The 15,167-nt window shown below is 41.3% G+C and overlaps 1 protein-coding gene across 1 annotated transcript in view; it reads left to right on the top strand.

Moving 5' to 3' along the window:
* Positions 1-15,167, top strand: part of LOC119721074 (protein sidekick-1-like) — a 168,815-nt gene that overhangs the window by 137,213 nt on the left and 16,435 nt on the right. Inside the window, exons 23-24 of the mRNA XM_038190960.1 lie at positions 1,619-1,732; positions 2,126-2,305. Of these exons, the coding sequence (XP_038046888.1) occupies positions 1,619-1,732; positions 2,126-2,305 (294 nt within the window). The remainder of the gene's footprint in view (positions 1-1,618; positions 1,733-2,125; positions 2,306-15,167) is intronic.

Below are 15,167 nucleotides of genomic sequence, written 5' to 3'. Positions count from 1 at the left end.
TAAACCACTTCGCGCCAGAATTATTTTTGCCGAAAATTGTGATTTTTGAAAAAGGCAAATCCAGCCAACTTCCGATATACAGCCAAACGCCACAAAAACTGATTCGCAAGAGTCCTTTCAACAGTATTTGTACCAGTCCTTTTAGTAGAGATTTTGTCATTAAATTAGTTGGTACTTTTCCGGGTATATAATTTGTGAACAATCCTACATGATTTTAAGGTTAGCTTGATGCCCATTCTGTTTATGCTAATACAGTTTATGGATACATTAAAAAAAGTACCCTTACGTATCGCCGATAAATAAAAATAACCACTAACTCCAAATCGGACCTTATCTAAAATGTTATCCATGCGTATTTCTCCCATAATTCTTTCATCGCTTGGATAGGAGGAAGGACTTGTAAATGATTCAATTATGAGGCGTACGTATGGGATCTCCTAGGCACACGTTGTGGGTCCCTGTTGGTGCGTATGTGGGCATGTTTCAGGACGTGAAGAATGTAATTTGAACCCTGGCCGGTTTACAACCGACTTGTACGGGTTTGATTGGTGTTACGTTAAAGATGAAGTTGGGTCATCGACCTTAATTTCCCTCACTTTGCTGAAATTATTTGGCTCATGTGCGAGTTTATTTGATGGACTACGAATACATAAACGAATTGGATGCTTTATCTCGTGGTGAAGTAAAACTGGCCTCCCTCGGTGATCCATGGAGCATTCTATTTTCCCTCGGCTTCGCCTCGGAAGAATAGAATCTCCAAGTTTTACTACACCACTCAAAGCATTCCATATCTGTATACTATCCACCCTCATACCATGTTGTATTTGTATGCTTTTAACCCTCTTCTCCCAAACTCATAACATAAAGGACTCCTGGCAGGACAGTAGATCATGCCTTGTTTCCTCACGAAAGCACACCACCAGCTTTGCAGAGGAAAATACCCAAGCATCGGAGAACAGTGGAAATGTGTGCTAAATTGTTGTCTTTTGCACCTTTGATGGGTACTTATTAATAGTCCACAGGTACTTGAAATTGAACAATGTGACTACATGTAAGTTTAAAGGGAATGTACAACATTTGCTTTTGTTGCAATTTTCAGAAATAAGTGTATTTGGAGGATTAGTATGTTAAAGCAAATATTGTAAAACTGACTTGTTTCACGTTTTGGGCTTGTAGATGCTGGAATAACCAAGAAAACCAATCATGTTCTTGCAGTCTTGTTTCCTGACCCCACTTAAGGTGAAACAGAGCAATTTATTGACTGTGGGGAATTGTAAGGTCAGAGAATCAGTCTAGCAGACTTAGACCCCTTCACATGTGTGTGATCAATTGCAAAGAAAATGCGGAATAACTAATTATGAAAATTCGTAGCAGTTTTTGGGAAAAAAATCCAGTTTTCTCCAAGGCTGGTCGGCCGACCAGCGTTGGAAAAATACCATTTTTCTTGAAAATGTCAGCACGCCAGGAGCCACGATTTTACAGGATGCTTTAGACTGTCATTCCCTAACAATCCAGTGAGGTATTTTGTGATAATTTGATAATTTCGTTTTGTGATGTTTGCAAATGTTGTATCTTCCCTTTAATGCAAGTTTCCTTTATTTTCTCTGCCTTTCCCCAGGTTTGGAGGTTGCAACCAGATACTATGTCCAGCTGGTTGCCTACAACTTGGTCGACGGCAATCGCTCAGAGGGGCCAGCTTCAGCTGAAACATCCATCGCAACGCAAGATGGAAGTAAGAATTCAATGCAATTGTGGAATTTTCTTTAAGAAATGGCTTCTAAAGCCAGAGATTCGTACAAATCATAGGGGATATTCTCAGGGTTTTATATCACTGGTACCGCTTTCATGTCTAAAACGTGACAAAAGCAAATGCCTGGTTTTGCTTATTTTGGAAAAGATGCAGTTTTAAAACTATTTTGGTTGCATAATGACTTCGTACATCATAAGGAGTATCTAACGTGACGGCATGGGATCCCTCTTTTAGAAGTCAGTATTTCTTGTTCTTACATATCAGTCAGTGGTGCTGTACCATTCAGCATTCTTCACAAAACAAAGATCATCCCCCCCCCCAAAAAAAATACCTTCATCCCATTCAATTTTCTCATCTTGTAATTTCCCAACCCAGTCCCTGGATCCGTCCGAGACTTCAACGCCTCCGACGTCGGCCCCGACTACATCCTCCTCACGTGGGAACCCCCCTCCGAGCCCAATGGAGCGATCCAGGCCTATGTCATCACGTATAAGGCAGACTTTCCTCAGGAAGTTACCACTGACATCCTGAGCATCGTGACAGGGGGTGCGAGGGGTAAGTCTAATTTTTGACACTAGACCTCTTTAATTCTCCTAGACGCGAGCCTCGAAGAAAGAAAAAACTCCCCACGCCAATCAATGCACCCCACTCCCCATTCCTCGTGGGAATATTTCAGGGGATGTTAGATCGAAACTGATACCCGTTTTGGAACGAGCGTTCCAGCTTTATCCACCGGTTGCAATTTATAAGCCTAATTTCGCTTGGATTCTGCAATACGTGCGTGAATTGGGTAAGTGAGTCGCGTAAATTAACGTAATTTTACTTTTTTTTTTCTTTTGGCCTGCCAAGGAATCAGTTGTTGCTTTAGTGTTTCGCGGTTGAGTGGAGGCCACTCGGTTTTGTTTATGGGCCAGGTGTAACTAAGTTGTGACTCACCCGTACTTGCCCGGCGCTGGCGTAATTCAGTCCCTACGTTTATCTCCTGAACGTTCCCGACGATTTGTAACGCTCGTTTGTCGATGAAGTTGCCTTGGTCAGTCATTGCGTACATCCAACGTCACCCGATGGTGAGTTAATTGCAGGGGATGTTTCATTAAAACGAAATTTGTCGTCTCGTTTGTTTGTTGGCTGGGTGTTCGCGTCGCGGTGAGTGCAGCGTTTGTCCGTGGTGTACACCCTGCACAGCATTAGTCAGACGGCAGAAAACTGGAGAGTGGATAAACGGACATTTGTGTTTGCTGGACTGAACGGGACAGGACATATATCGTTATTAGACTCTGAGTTGTGTTGGGCTTTCTGTCTTCTGAAATTGTGTTCAGCAGCATTCTGTAAAAGTAAGTTTGTTAGATTTTTAGTAGCATTTTCACATTCTCACACTAAATGCAGTAGATAAAAATATTCTTTACTTGTGTCACAGCATCACAGGAAAAAATGTGTATCATTTATTTGCATGAAAGCATTTTTTTGGCCCGAAAAAAAAAACAGTAGTGGGTAAAACATGTACATGCATATGTTTGGATGCCTATATTTACAGGATAACTAAACATGCGCTTATATGACCAATCTTGGTATGCTTTCTTTCTATCAGTGGTGAAAGCATTTGGCTAGCTATTGTTTAGATAATCTGTCACAGGGCAGTTGCTTTGTACAATAGCATGCACAATGGTTTCTCCATTGAAGGGGGCCACGTGTGTGTACAGTGATCACGTGCCCCGATAGGTTTTTAGAAGAAGGGAGGAGTTTAATACACTCCATGGTGTTGTACGTTGTTGCAAGTCGGAGGAATGCATGTGTGTTTGAAGCATGTTTGGTCTATTTTTAAATTCACATGTGGCAAATCTATTTGAAAATCAGTTTCAATGAGGTATGGTGTGCACAATGTACCACAACATTTTTGTAACACAAGACTCACATTCAGGTACAATAGGTCTTTCTCAAAGACGGCCATCTATGCAGGAGAACTGCAACTGCATATTTTACGCAATCAAGCACGCATTGCGCAGTGTTGAAAATGATCCACAAGTTGGGCTCAATATGCCAATGCACGTTGCTGGTCTGTAGGAAATGACGTCATTTGAGAGAGACCTATGAAGCACTTGATGACACAAGCATTTATTAAGCGCATTTTTTCCCTAAGGTACTGGAACATGTAGCAACTCCAGAAAGTACAACTAATGAAACATAGAAAAAATGAACAATTGAAGTACAATTAATACGAAAATAGATATGATTTTAGTTTACTTTGGAACTGGTGGATGGATTTGCAATGACGAACACTGAGAGGGAGTGAGTTTCAGCTACAGAAAAAGCCTTAAGAGAATACAAGAACTGATTACATGCATCTTCTTGAAAAAACGTGTAGCAGCGCATGGAAGGGTCTTTCCGTTGTCGTATGCACGCATGTGTCATCATGTCATAAACCTTCGAGCTATTTGTACGGTATTGTACTGTAACTGAAACCATTTACCTAATTAAGAACTCATGTTTCTTGAGCTACCCTTGCAGGCAGCCTTTCTGTTCTTATCATGATGTATCCACAATACACCTTGGAGTGATTTTGGCTTCAGAAAGTTAGCGACAACTAGGACACTGGGAAAAACATGGTTTTCATCACGGAGCTTGGCTGTGTGTGTAGTTTTAACACTGGGGGCACGGAAGGTTTTGTGTGGTCTGACGGTAGACAGCTATACGGGTCATTCTATAAATTTGTGGTTGATTTTTTTTCCCATCCCTGTTACATCTTTGATTTTGTAATTCTGATGCACTGTTTAATTTTAATGCCTTGTCCTCCAAGAGTAAATCTGTGAAGCCGGCTACCTACCCTACAAATGAATTCATAATGATACTTGAATGGCAAATTACAACGAAGGGAGCTGGGATAGGAAAATGTCACACTTTGTAGAATGACCCATATTCAATGCATAATGTGTGAAAATGTACAAACTCAGATAAGGTTTCAAACAAAACACTGGGAAAACATGGTTTCATGAAAGTTGCCAGCTCTTAATGTTCACTTAATCGGAAATTTGGGCATGCATGAAAAGGTTAATGTGGTCAAATGGTAAACGCCTCGCTGTGACTTTACCCACAAGTAATGCATGGAAACGGAACAATTTGAAAAAAAGTTTCAAAAGAAGCTCTGTTGAAAAAATTAGGTTTTCATTGAAAAGGTTATAGCTGTGCATGTAGTTTGAACACTTGGGGCACGAAAGGTTTTTGGTGTTGTGGCAGTAAACAGCAAGCAATGGCATGCATGTAACCAATGCATAATGTTTGGAAACAGCAAAAGTTAGAAAAGATTACAAATTGAACTCTAGGAAAACACAATGTTTATTATTAAAGTGGCTAGTTGAATGCATGCTGTTCTTATGTTGGAGATGTGGAAGTTGTTGTGTGTTATGTCTGACGGTAAAGAGGTATGGTTGACTTAATAACCAATGCTCAACGTGCGGAGGACAAATTAAGCAAGGCTGCCTTAGTAGGAAAATAACTCTTGGAAAAATACGGCTTTCATTGAAGTGGTATACAGTGATAGCTGTGCATGTAGTTGTAATACTTGGGCATGACAGGTTTTGCTTTCTAAATAAAGCATCATCAGTCAGCAGTGACATAGCCAACCAAAATTTGTTGAAACTGAACAAGCTTAGAAAAGGATTGCAAACAAATCACTTGGACAAACATGGTTTTCATCAACATAATTAGCTGTGTGCGTACACATATATAGGTCAGTTGTTTTGCTATTCTGTCATCACTCGTTGAACAACCAACGGTGACATATCCAATGCACAATGCATTGAAACAGAACAAACGGAGAAACAAAATTGACAACCGAAAATTCACTTCCTTGTCCAAGAAATGAGGGCTGATTACCTGGATTGAGCGGGGCGCCAGGGGAGTAGCCCAGACGCATTGTTGATGAGGAGAAGTGAACCTAATGCTCATTAGGGTCCTGTTCCTTGTTTGCCGGCTAGTTAATAATAGTCCTGATTGCGTGTAGGGGGAAACTTAACGAGGTGAAATTGAAGGCTGCCGACCAGGTTGGAAGTTTCGAATTAAGTTTCAATATGAACGTGAGCTGGATGTTGTACCGTTTGTTCAGGAATACTGTGTTAGTTGGCCAAGCAGACAAAATACTTAACAAGATAAAACCTTGTGGTAAATTAGACACACACGTCCAACTTATGCATCATGAAACTCAAGTTATGATTAAAGAGAAAATGTGTTTTTCATTAACCCTCCTACTATTTAAGCAGTCACAGACAGTCAAAATTTCCATCCACTTCCCGTGCTATACTTTTTAGCACAGGCTAGTCACCAACAGTCAGATCATTATGTCAAGCAAGCACTGTGACTAGTCAAATTCAGTCAACAGACCATGAACTGACAAAGCAGGCAAGTTGTGGACACAGCCGGCTTATCAATCACCCACAGTCAAAGCAAAGCTGTATCGAGTTACGTAAACAGTCAAGGCCAATCAATCCTGCTTTTGTAGGCTGGGAGTCTTTAACTGTTGAAAACAGTTACTTGAATGATTTTGGCTGAAAGGACTACTTGGCACAAAATGTATGTTTGCAACGTTGCATAAGAGGGTTAATCACTGTAGGGCCCCAAACCGCCCTGCCTGTTACTCCCTGTACTGCCCAAAACTGCCCAAGCGCTCTTTGCTTTTATGGATTCTTCAGGAAATAAACACAATGTAATACAATGTAGTAAAGGTGCTAATGGGTTAAATGAATTTTGAAAAGTAGAATTTTTTTAAAACATTATATTGATTTCATCGTGCAAGATTGCTGATACGGTACCATTATGAAATCTTGTTCCTGGCCCGAGTGTTTTCTAGAATAAGAGTGTAATTTAAATGCCGGGAAAAACTTCCCTTTTTTTTACATTGGAAATATGCCTAACAAAAGTGCACAAGTTGCTGGTTCTTTGCAGTGATTATCCTCAATTCTTCTGAACGAAAATGGCAGCTTCCGTCAGAATCTGAGTTGTAATCAGTCGTCAGAAGTCAATCACAAGTCAATTCACAAGTAACAGGGGATGAACAATGACAAAGGAATGCCTTTGTCACCGCTCATTTTATAAATAGCTTGTGAGTTGACTAGGGACTGGAGGACTTGTGGTGTGACAAGTGACTGAATCAATTTCAACTGTGGACTGTAATGTGTTTAAAAACCCTGAATGGCATTGTTTAGACGCGTGTGCTCGTGTCTGCACCCCACAAAATTGTGAACCCACACCGTGGTCCTGTATTTCCTTAGGCCCAAGCCAAAGGAAACAGAGCCCTCTTGTGGTCTGTCATGGTCCCTGTGGGTGCATAGACATACACTATTGCCCTTGTTGCCAGTCATACTTTGCCGACAAACACATGATTTTGCCAATGGGACAGCAATTTTGCCGACAAAAAAGGATTAATTGGAGGTGTCACATGCCACCTCTGGTAACGCCCATAAATGTGAAATCTGTTTTGTTTTCCCATGTAGCCTGGTTTTCATGTTGAAAATTCCACACTAATGACATTCAAAACCTGTCTTTTTCTGTAGTAATTTTTAAATTTGGTTACGGGTACCGATCCCATCATCCAGTTCCAATGCACAACTCTTCTGTACATCTTCTGCCTATAAAAACATTTGTTGTGATGACCCACAACAGTGTGTGTGTTTTGGGCACATTCCACCACCGGCATTACTGAGTGGGTTGACATTTTCCACCATTTATTGTGGCAACTTTGTGGGGCGCTGTGGTCCAGTGGTTATGGTGTTCGACTCGTGTGCCATGGTACATGGGTTCAAATCCTGACCGTGGGAACATGGTGCTTGTGCTCTTGAGCAAGGCACTTTATTATTGTTTCATCCTTCGGATGGGACATAAAGCCGTAGGTCCTGTGTGTTGTGTAATGCACGTTAAAGAACCCAGTATTACTTGTCGCTAAGAGAAGGGGTTTGCCCCGGTGTTTCTGGCAGTGGCTGCACCTAGCAAAATAGTGCTACATAATGGGTCTCATATGTTCATATACTTCATTTACCTGTCTTTCGTTGCATTCTCCCCCAGCGCTTTGTATCCTTTGGAAAAGGCGCTATATAAATACGGTTATTATTATTATTATTTATTAACTTTGGAATTTGGGCCACTTGCCCTCACGGGACATCATCAACAAAAATTGTATCGTAAGTAAAACAGTTTATTTGCTTTGTCTAGATACTTGCCACCTGCTTCAGTGCATCTATAAATTAATCTCTTTTGGTCCATGACCTGTCTCCTGGACTGAAGTTACGAGTAAGAACTTGGCAGGACCCGCCGACGACGGGCATGAAACAGCACAATACGGGTGCTGATGACACCTGGATTAACTGGTCTGGGGCAGTTTGTTGCAAACTGGCTTTATTGTTCCGGCATTTAATACCCGCTGACTGAAACCCAACCTCAGTGGAGATTGTTTTGCTTGATTGCCCACTGCGCAAACACGCGTCCCAGCCTAAATTAACCCCAATCATCCTATCCCAATTGAATTAGGAGAAACTTGACCCTGGACTTTACACAACGATGACATCCCCCTCCCCCCCCCCCCCCCCTCCCCCGGTGATCACTCTGCGTTCTTTCACTTCCCCAACCCCAACCCCCTCACTTCTGGTCTCGCTTCTCGAAAGTTTACGTTAACGTTGATTAGACGTCTGAGGCTAATGAGTGGAGATGGATCAATTGAAATGTATCCTTCCTGAACGTCTTGGGGAAGGTCTCGCTCTGGGCCGGCATCTGTCGGCCAGACGGGAGAACAGCCTTATCGTGTCTGTCCAAGGAGTCTGGCGTTAAGCCCCCTCTTCTCCGAGATTAAAAAAACGAGAGAGAAGGGATCATGTTTCTGGAGGGTGGAAGGAATCGACGGACGTTTGGTGAGGGGACAGGTTTGACAGGGAGTCTGAGGACGTCATATCTGAGGTAGCAGTGCTCCCAGCAGTTTGGATTTCTGAAGACCTGGATCGCTGTTGAGTCGTGGAGCGTGCGTACTTGTCATTTCCTTGAATCAATCTGGTTGGGACTGCTGAGCAATGTGAGTTTCGTTTGCGATCTAAACAAGTCTGGTTTTGAAAGCACATGCATGTTTGACTTCACTTGATTACTTAGGATTTATGGTTAACTTCAGCAGGAAAAAAGAGTCTGTTAAATAACTTCGAGACAAGACTGTCCTGATGACTGGTTCCATTTTTTTATAAGATTAGTTCGACAAGTTTGGTAATAGTGAGAACAATTTAAGTTGGAGTAATGTACCAAATAGCTTGTAGAGCTTTGTTTCTGTTATCTGACAGGTAGGTGTACCGTCACTTAAAAGAAACGCGAATGCTATGTCCAAACAGAACAGAACTTGTCAGGTGATGATATTGACAAAGGCAAAAAAAAAAACCCAAACAATTGTCTGGTTTGAGTGTAAAATTCAGTCTTGGACATGTCAGTGAATTTGAAATGTCCAAATGAGAGACAGAGTCTGGTGCTGCATTAGTATTGGTTTGAACTGGGAAATGAATCAGATCCAATCATCATTCAGCTTGGGACAAATACATGTAGATGGGCATTTCATATGCCAGTTTCACCCCCTAGGAGGGGGTGTGCAAAATCATATTGAAATTGGAGGATTCAGGACTGTTAAGGCTTTTCTCCAAACAAAGTGATTTCAATCATTTTGGGGATCATAGTGACTGAACTGTTTAAGAAAAAAAAAAAAAAATGTAGCTCAATCAGCTCACCAGCTGATTTCCTCATTTTTCATTTCACACTGATGCCATTAAAAATTGAGAAACACTGTATAAAGTTTGTAAAACTTGGCTCTTACAGTTTCTTGACATTAAATTTATAAGTGACAATCATTTTGTTTGTTACTAAAGCCCAAATATCCGCATACGTGATGTAGTTTCCTTAAAATGTATGCAATGCAGAGTTGCTGACTCGAGTCATGTGACTTGGACTCGAGTCGGACTCGAGTCGCTATTTTTGTGACTTGTGACTTGACTTGTAAATACCAGCTTTGACTTGTGACTTGACTTGGACTTGCAAAAAATGACTTGCTGCCACCTCCGATGCATGGTAAGTAAGTTAGAACTAAAAAAGCTTTCCGATTTGTGTTTGTAATTTATATGAATCCTATCAGTCATTCCCCTGAAGCATGCTGCTGACAAATTGTATGTACAGTGACAGACTTAACAGTCAGGATAGGTCATCATTTCTCGGTCAAAAAAGGCTTTTGGCCCAAAGGCTTGAACATTTCACCCCTGAGTGCTGGAAGCATGTTGTCAATAGGGACACAGAGCTGGGTCCTAGATCTGTGGTAGGGAGAACGCTGGCATGTGCATTTGGATGCCTGTGTTTTTTGGAAGCGGTTAATTTAATAGGGTCAAGGGACCGGTGTGGTGCCTAGGATGTTAGTGTCACACAAAACTTGTTTTTCCAAACTTGTCAACAATTGGCCCAGTTTACAGACTGGGAGTGAATCCCCGTATGACTATTAGGATTTTTATTTATTTTCCTAGTTCCAGCGCCAATAGCACTACAAATCTACCTGTTGTTATTTGAGCTTGTGGCAACGTTTGTTAAGAAAGTAGCCAAAACCCTATGAACAATCTTGAAGTTTCATCACAACAAAGTGATTTTGTGGTACAGTTATTACAAATGGCAGAATACCACATTAAGTCAACACTCACTAGGGACCAGTAAGCAACAAACTTGTGCTCGCAGTAGTAAACTCGTACTATAGCCTTAAGTTCTACTTACAGTACTTCAGATACCGGTATGTGATGGGATTGTGCCTTTGATGATACAAGTATAGAATTTAGCACAGTCAGAGTATGTCATGAGAAAGAGATTTGGCTATAGGGCCAACGCAGATTTGTTCTTTCAAAAAAATATAGGTAAAATAACAGGCAATGGCAGCCTTTTTGAAAAGTTTGGAAAATTGCTTGTTTTTGTACCCTATACTTTTTTAAAAGGACAAATCTGCGATGAGACATACTCTGACTGTGTGCCAAATTCCATGCTTGTATCGTCAAAGGCACAATTCCCCTTATCTGCCCTGGGTATTAAGCAGCTTAACAAGACATTAAGCTTAATCAAGTTAGCATTCTGGGACCAAAAATTTTCAGGCGTGGGGGAGGGCTAAGAGGGGCTACTCATGCACACTCAGGGGTGGTGGTTGGAGGGTGGGGGGTGTTAACCTCAGCCCCTTCCCCACCCCCAATCCCCACTCCCAATCCCCACCCACAAATCTGCCAATGTAAAAGATATTGCGAGACGTACTTGTTTCGTAAGGTTTTACAATTGATATCTACAGCAGCTGGTCTCCATCAATTAAAACCTCATTAGTCCAAGGCCCTTTTGTTTTTGTCTGAGGCAAAAGGTCAACAACATAGGTCTGGCGAGACAATGATGAAGAGGTTTCGGCTTGTGGTTTTGACTTAGTCAGCGCCAACAGTCAAGGATTTCAAATAGATGTTATGCTACACATGTTTGTGATCTGCCGGGTAGGTTCGGCTAGTCCAGGTCGGAATTGAATAGAATCAATTCCAAATTTTGATCAGAGTCGTGACTCCACCTTTGATTTGTCATTTTGAGGATTAAATTCACTGTAGCATTCTGTTCTGGTAATCCAACAATAGATTGGATTCAATACACTTCAAAACAAATTTCATGTGGTAAATAATCAATGTGTATGCAGTATTACCATGCTCTCAGAACTCTCTAATATAGAATATTTTGAGGGTATAACTTTTATTCATGAGCTCGGCGGATGGATTTAGGCCTATTTACTGGTGTGCACCCCTAAGTTCAGAGTGAATGGTGACACACCGCACCAATTTTTTTTTCTATAATCCTTGAAAATAGGCTTACTGTTACTACAGAGTAATTAGCCATGATTTTTTTACTAACTTAAGCAGAACGACGAGGTACGATGCACATATAGGTCCCAGGATGTGCTGGAGACAGAATCCGACGGTCCGTTACTCCGTTACTTAGCCCACTAAGTATAATAACAATTTACGGTCGTTTGATTGCGCTGTTCTAATAGTCTGCGGACGTGAGTTTCTTGCACGCGATGGCTTTGTTGATATACTTAAGTCATAGAAAAGCACAAAGGATGGACTTCTTTTGCTACATACAGTGGTGTATCATTAAAAAAAGAAAAATTGTAAGACAAAAATCACAGCACGGAAAAGCAAACATGGCTGTTTTATAACAGCAACAATGACAACTTACATTTTATTTAAAAGGAGACATGTACGTCTTGGCTTCTAATGTCATTCATCTCTGATTCTAAGAACTGCACCTTCATCGGAAGAGTGACCAGGCAAAACTGTCAGAAAATACTGACTTATGTGAACTTTGTTGACCATCGTTATCTCCAAACATGCCAAATGGGCTTAGCAAGATCACCACTTCAGGAAATTAGAAAGACAAGATAAACAGACCAAGATTAGCGTGATGAACGACAGGTCATCGTACTTAAACTTTATGCCTCAAGAGCCTGCAAAATGTTTTTTTTTTTTAAAGTTAAGTCAATTATGGTGGGTTGTCTTTGGCATAAGGTTTCAATTTTGGCCCATTGTAATTAATTGCCTGTAGAGAGCTTAATTTATTTATTTAAAATATCACCCGATTTAAACTCTTGATTGTGGGCCTTTTTTTTTCCCTGTCAGTTTCTTGTCAGAAAAGATTTGAAGGGTTGAATCGTGGGGTATGCAGCAAGAGTCTTCTGATGATAGAGTCTCCTGAGCATACTGGCCAAAATGTTGGGCTTCTCTGGTTCTTTTCAAGACCTCGCAAACTCACAAAAGAGATCTCTTGTCACTTGGTGCAACCGCAAACATAACTGTTATTTTTCTCTTAACGCCAAATTCATAATTCTGCCTAAAAGTGGTTTGAGGTGCGCTTAGATTCTGAACTGAATGTTCATCGTCAGTGAAGTTGAACAGGCCTTTTTCACCGCCCTGAAATTGCAGACAGCGTGTCAATTTTAAAGGGCTCTTTGCTTGTCCCAAAGGACTGTCTGACCGACTGAGTGTCACTTACGACTTACAGGTACACTGCTTGTAGATTGATGAAGAGAGCCAGGCAGTGCTATTGTATAGGATTACCTCGTAGTGCCAATGAATGGGCTAAATCCGGCCCATTGTGTAGACCAGATGCCTGAAAAGACTTCCAGTGAATAGCCATTCGGAATCAATTAAATACAATTTTGTGGATTGTGGGACAGGCCTTATTAGGCTTGCCTTTTTACCCCCTGTTGTTTAAACAGTCACAAACAGTCAAAATTTCCATCCACTTCCCTTGCTAGAACACAGGCTAGTCACCAGCAGTCAGATCATATTATGTCAAGCAAGCACTGTGACTAGTCAAACTCAGTCAACAGACCACGAACAGACAAAGCAGGCAAGTTGTGGGCACAGCTGGCTTATCAATTACCCACAGTCAAAGCAAAGCTGTATCGAGTTACATAAACAGTCACAGCCAGTCAATCCAATGCTTTAGGTAGACTGGGAATTCTCAACTGTTGAAAACAGTCGCTTGATGGATTCTGACTGAAAGGACAACTTGGCACAGAATGTATGTTTGCGTAGGAGGGTTCAATTAAGTTTGGGCATTGAGAAACCCATGCTGTTGCCATATTCCCAAGTGCGTGCACTTCCAGTCCAAGTGTGTACAAACTGCATATTGGTAAAAACCATACACAGAGTGAATTTTTCGACGGAAGGATAGTCGGACTTGTTCACAACATGAAAGCCACAAGACAGAATCAAACGGAAGCCTTTGCTGAAGCTTTGCGACCGGCCAGGAAATTAAATTTTGGAGCAGTGCTCACAAATTTTTCGGGGAGGCTTGTTATGTTCCATCTGTGTGGGCTTCTCCATGCTGTTTTTCCTCCGTTTTGGTTTCGTATGTCTGGTCAGTGTGCGGTCTGGGGTTAGTCATCATTCTGATTGGAAAGGTCACCTAAAAGTGGATGCTCTAACTTCTTCTGGAAATTACTTCACGATTTGAGTAGTACTGCTGCAACCACTTTCACTATTAAACACGACAAACCGTGCATTGCTTACACAATGCGTGGCGTAGAATTTGCGGAGGCATTGCAAATGTTTGCAGTTGTCTGCAGAAGAGTTCCAAGAACATTGAACAGGGTTCCTACGGTCGTGGAAAAACCATGGAAGGTCCTGGGAAAAAAGTTGTCCTGGAAAAGCCATGGAAAATTGGAAAAAATACAAACTCATGGAAAAGTCAAGGAAATCAAGATCGTGTAAGGGTAATTTTTGATGGGCCGCTTTGAGGATGGCTGTAAGGGGAGGAGGAGACCATTATTGATTCAAACTTATTTTCAAAAGCTAACAAATGGCTAGCTTAACATCAGGGGTTCATCAGTATCATACCAGATGCTGGCATGGGTGGGTTGTGCGTAAAGCGCTCGCCTGTCACCAAGGTGACCACGGTTCGAATCCTGGCCGCGGATCGCATGTGAGTAGAGTTGTGCGTTGGTTCTCTCCTGTGCCACGAGGGTTTTTCTCCGGGCCCTCCGGTTTTCCTCCCTCCGGAAAAATCAAACACTTTCGATCTCAGGCTGTGCTCCGTGGTCATTTATGGGTCGATGTGGCCGGCAGCCATAGGCACCTTTACGTGCCAGCGGCCCGACCACGTTGTAGCCGCGTCCTTTGCAATTCAGCATACCAGCTGCGAGTAAGGATGATTAGCCTCCTAAATTATTATTATATATAAAACCAAACAACTTTTCTCTGCAAAATGGCGTTACATGTCATGGAAATTGTCATATTTTAGTCCTGGAAAGTGCTGGGAAAGTCGTGGAATTTGGTTTTTCAGACTTCTGTGGGAACCATGATGAAGTAGCTGGTCGTTATTTTTAATTCTCAAAACATTGTTGATAAAGATGATTTAGGAATAGAAAGTTGCTAGAAGAGTTGCCAAGTAACTGCCAGCACCATTTTAAAAATATAAATTTCACTGGTAAAAAAAATTCAAATTTCACAAACACTGGCTATTATTTTGTTTTTAAATTTGAATATCAGCTTTACACTTTTTGCAAATGAAAAAAAAAGAACTATCTAAGAAATGCAAATTAAACCTCTTTTGGAGTGACTTAAGAAAGGGAAGATTAATGCTAAAGGATTCGGACAAATTGTTGTCTTCTAGGCACGTTTTTATAGCTCTTTGCATCGCAATATTCTGCTGTTACAATGATCATTCGGTTCCAACAGCGCTAGCAAAAAGAATTCTGTACTATCCCCAAAAGATCTTTTTAATACAAAACAGGCCCCAAACTAAATTGAGCTTTAAAGTGTTTTAATTCTTTACCTAATGGTTCTTGATTTCAGTCAACACAACGCTTTAAGTACAGGAAATTGGAGGCTGAAATTTAATTGTATCACCT

Source organism: Patiria miniata, unplaced genomic scaffold (genome assembly GCF_015706575.1).
Source record: "Patiria miniata isolate m_02_andy unplaced genomic scaffold, ASM1570657v1 HiC_scaffold_9, whole genome shotgun sequence".
In the NCBI taxonomy this organism is placed as follows: Eukaryota; Metazoa; Echinodermata; class Asteroidea; order Valvatida; family Asterinidae; genus Patiria; species Patiria miniata.
The sequence above is the reverse complement of the archived record's forward strand: the minus strand, read 5'-3'. Positions and strand labels throughout refer to the sequence as shown.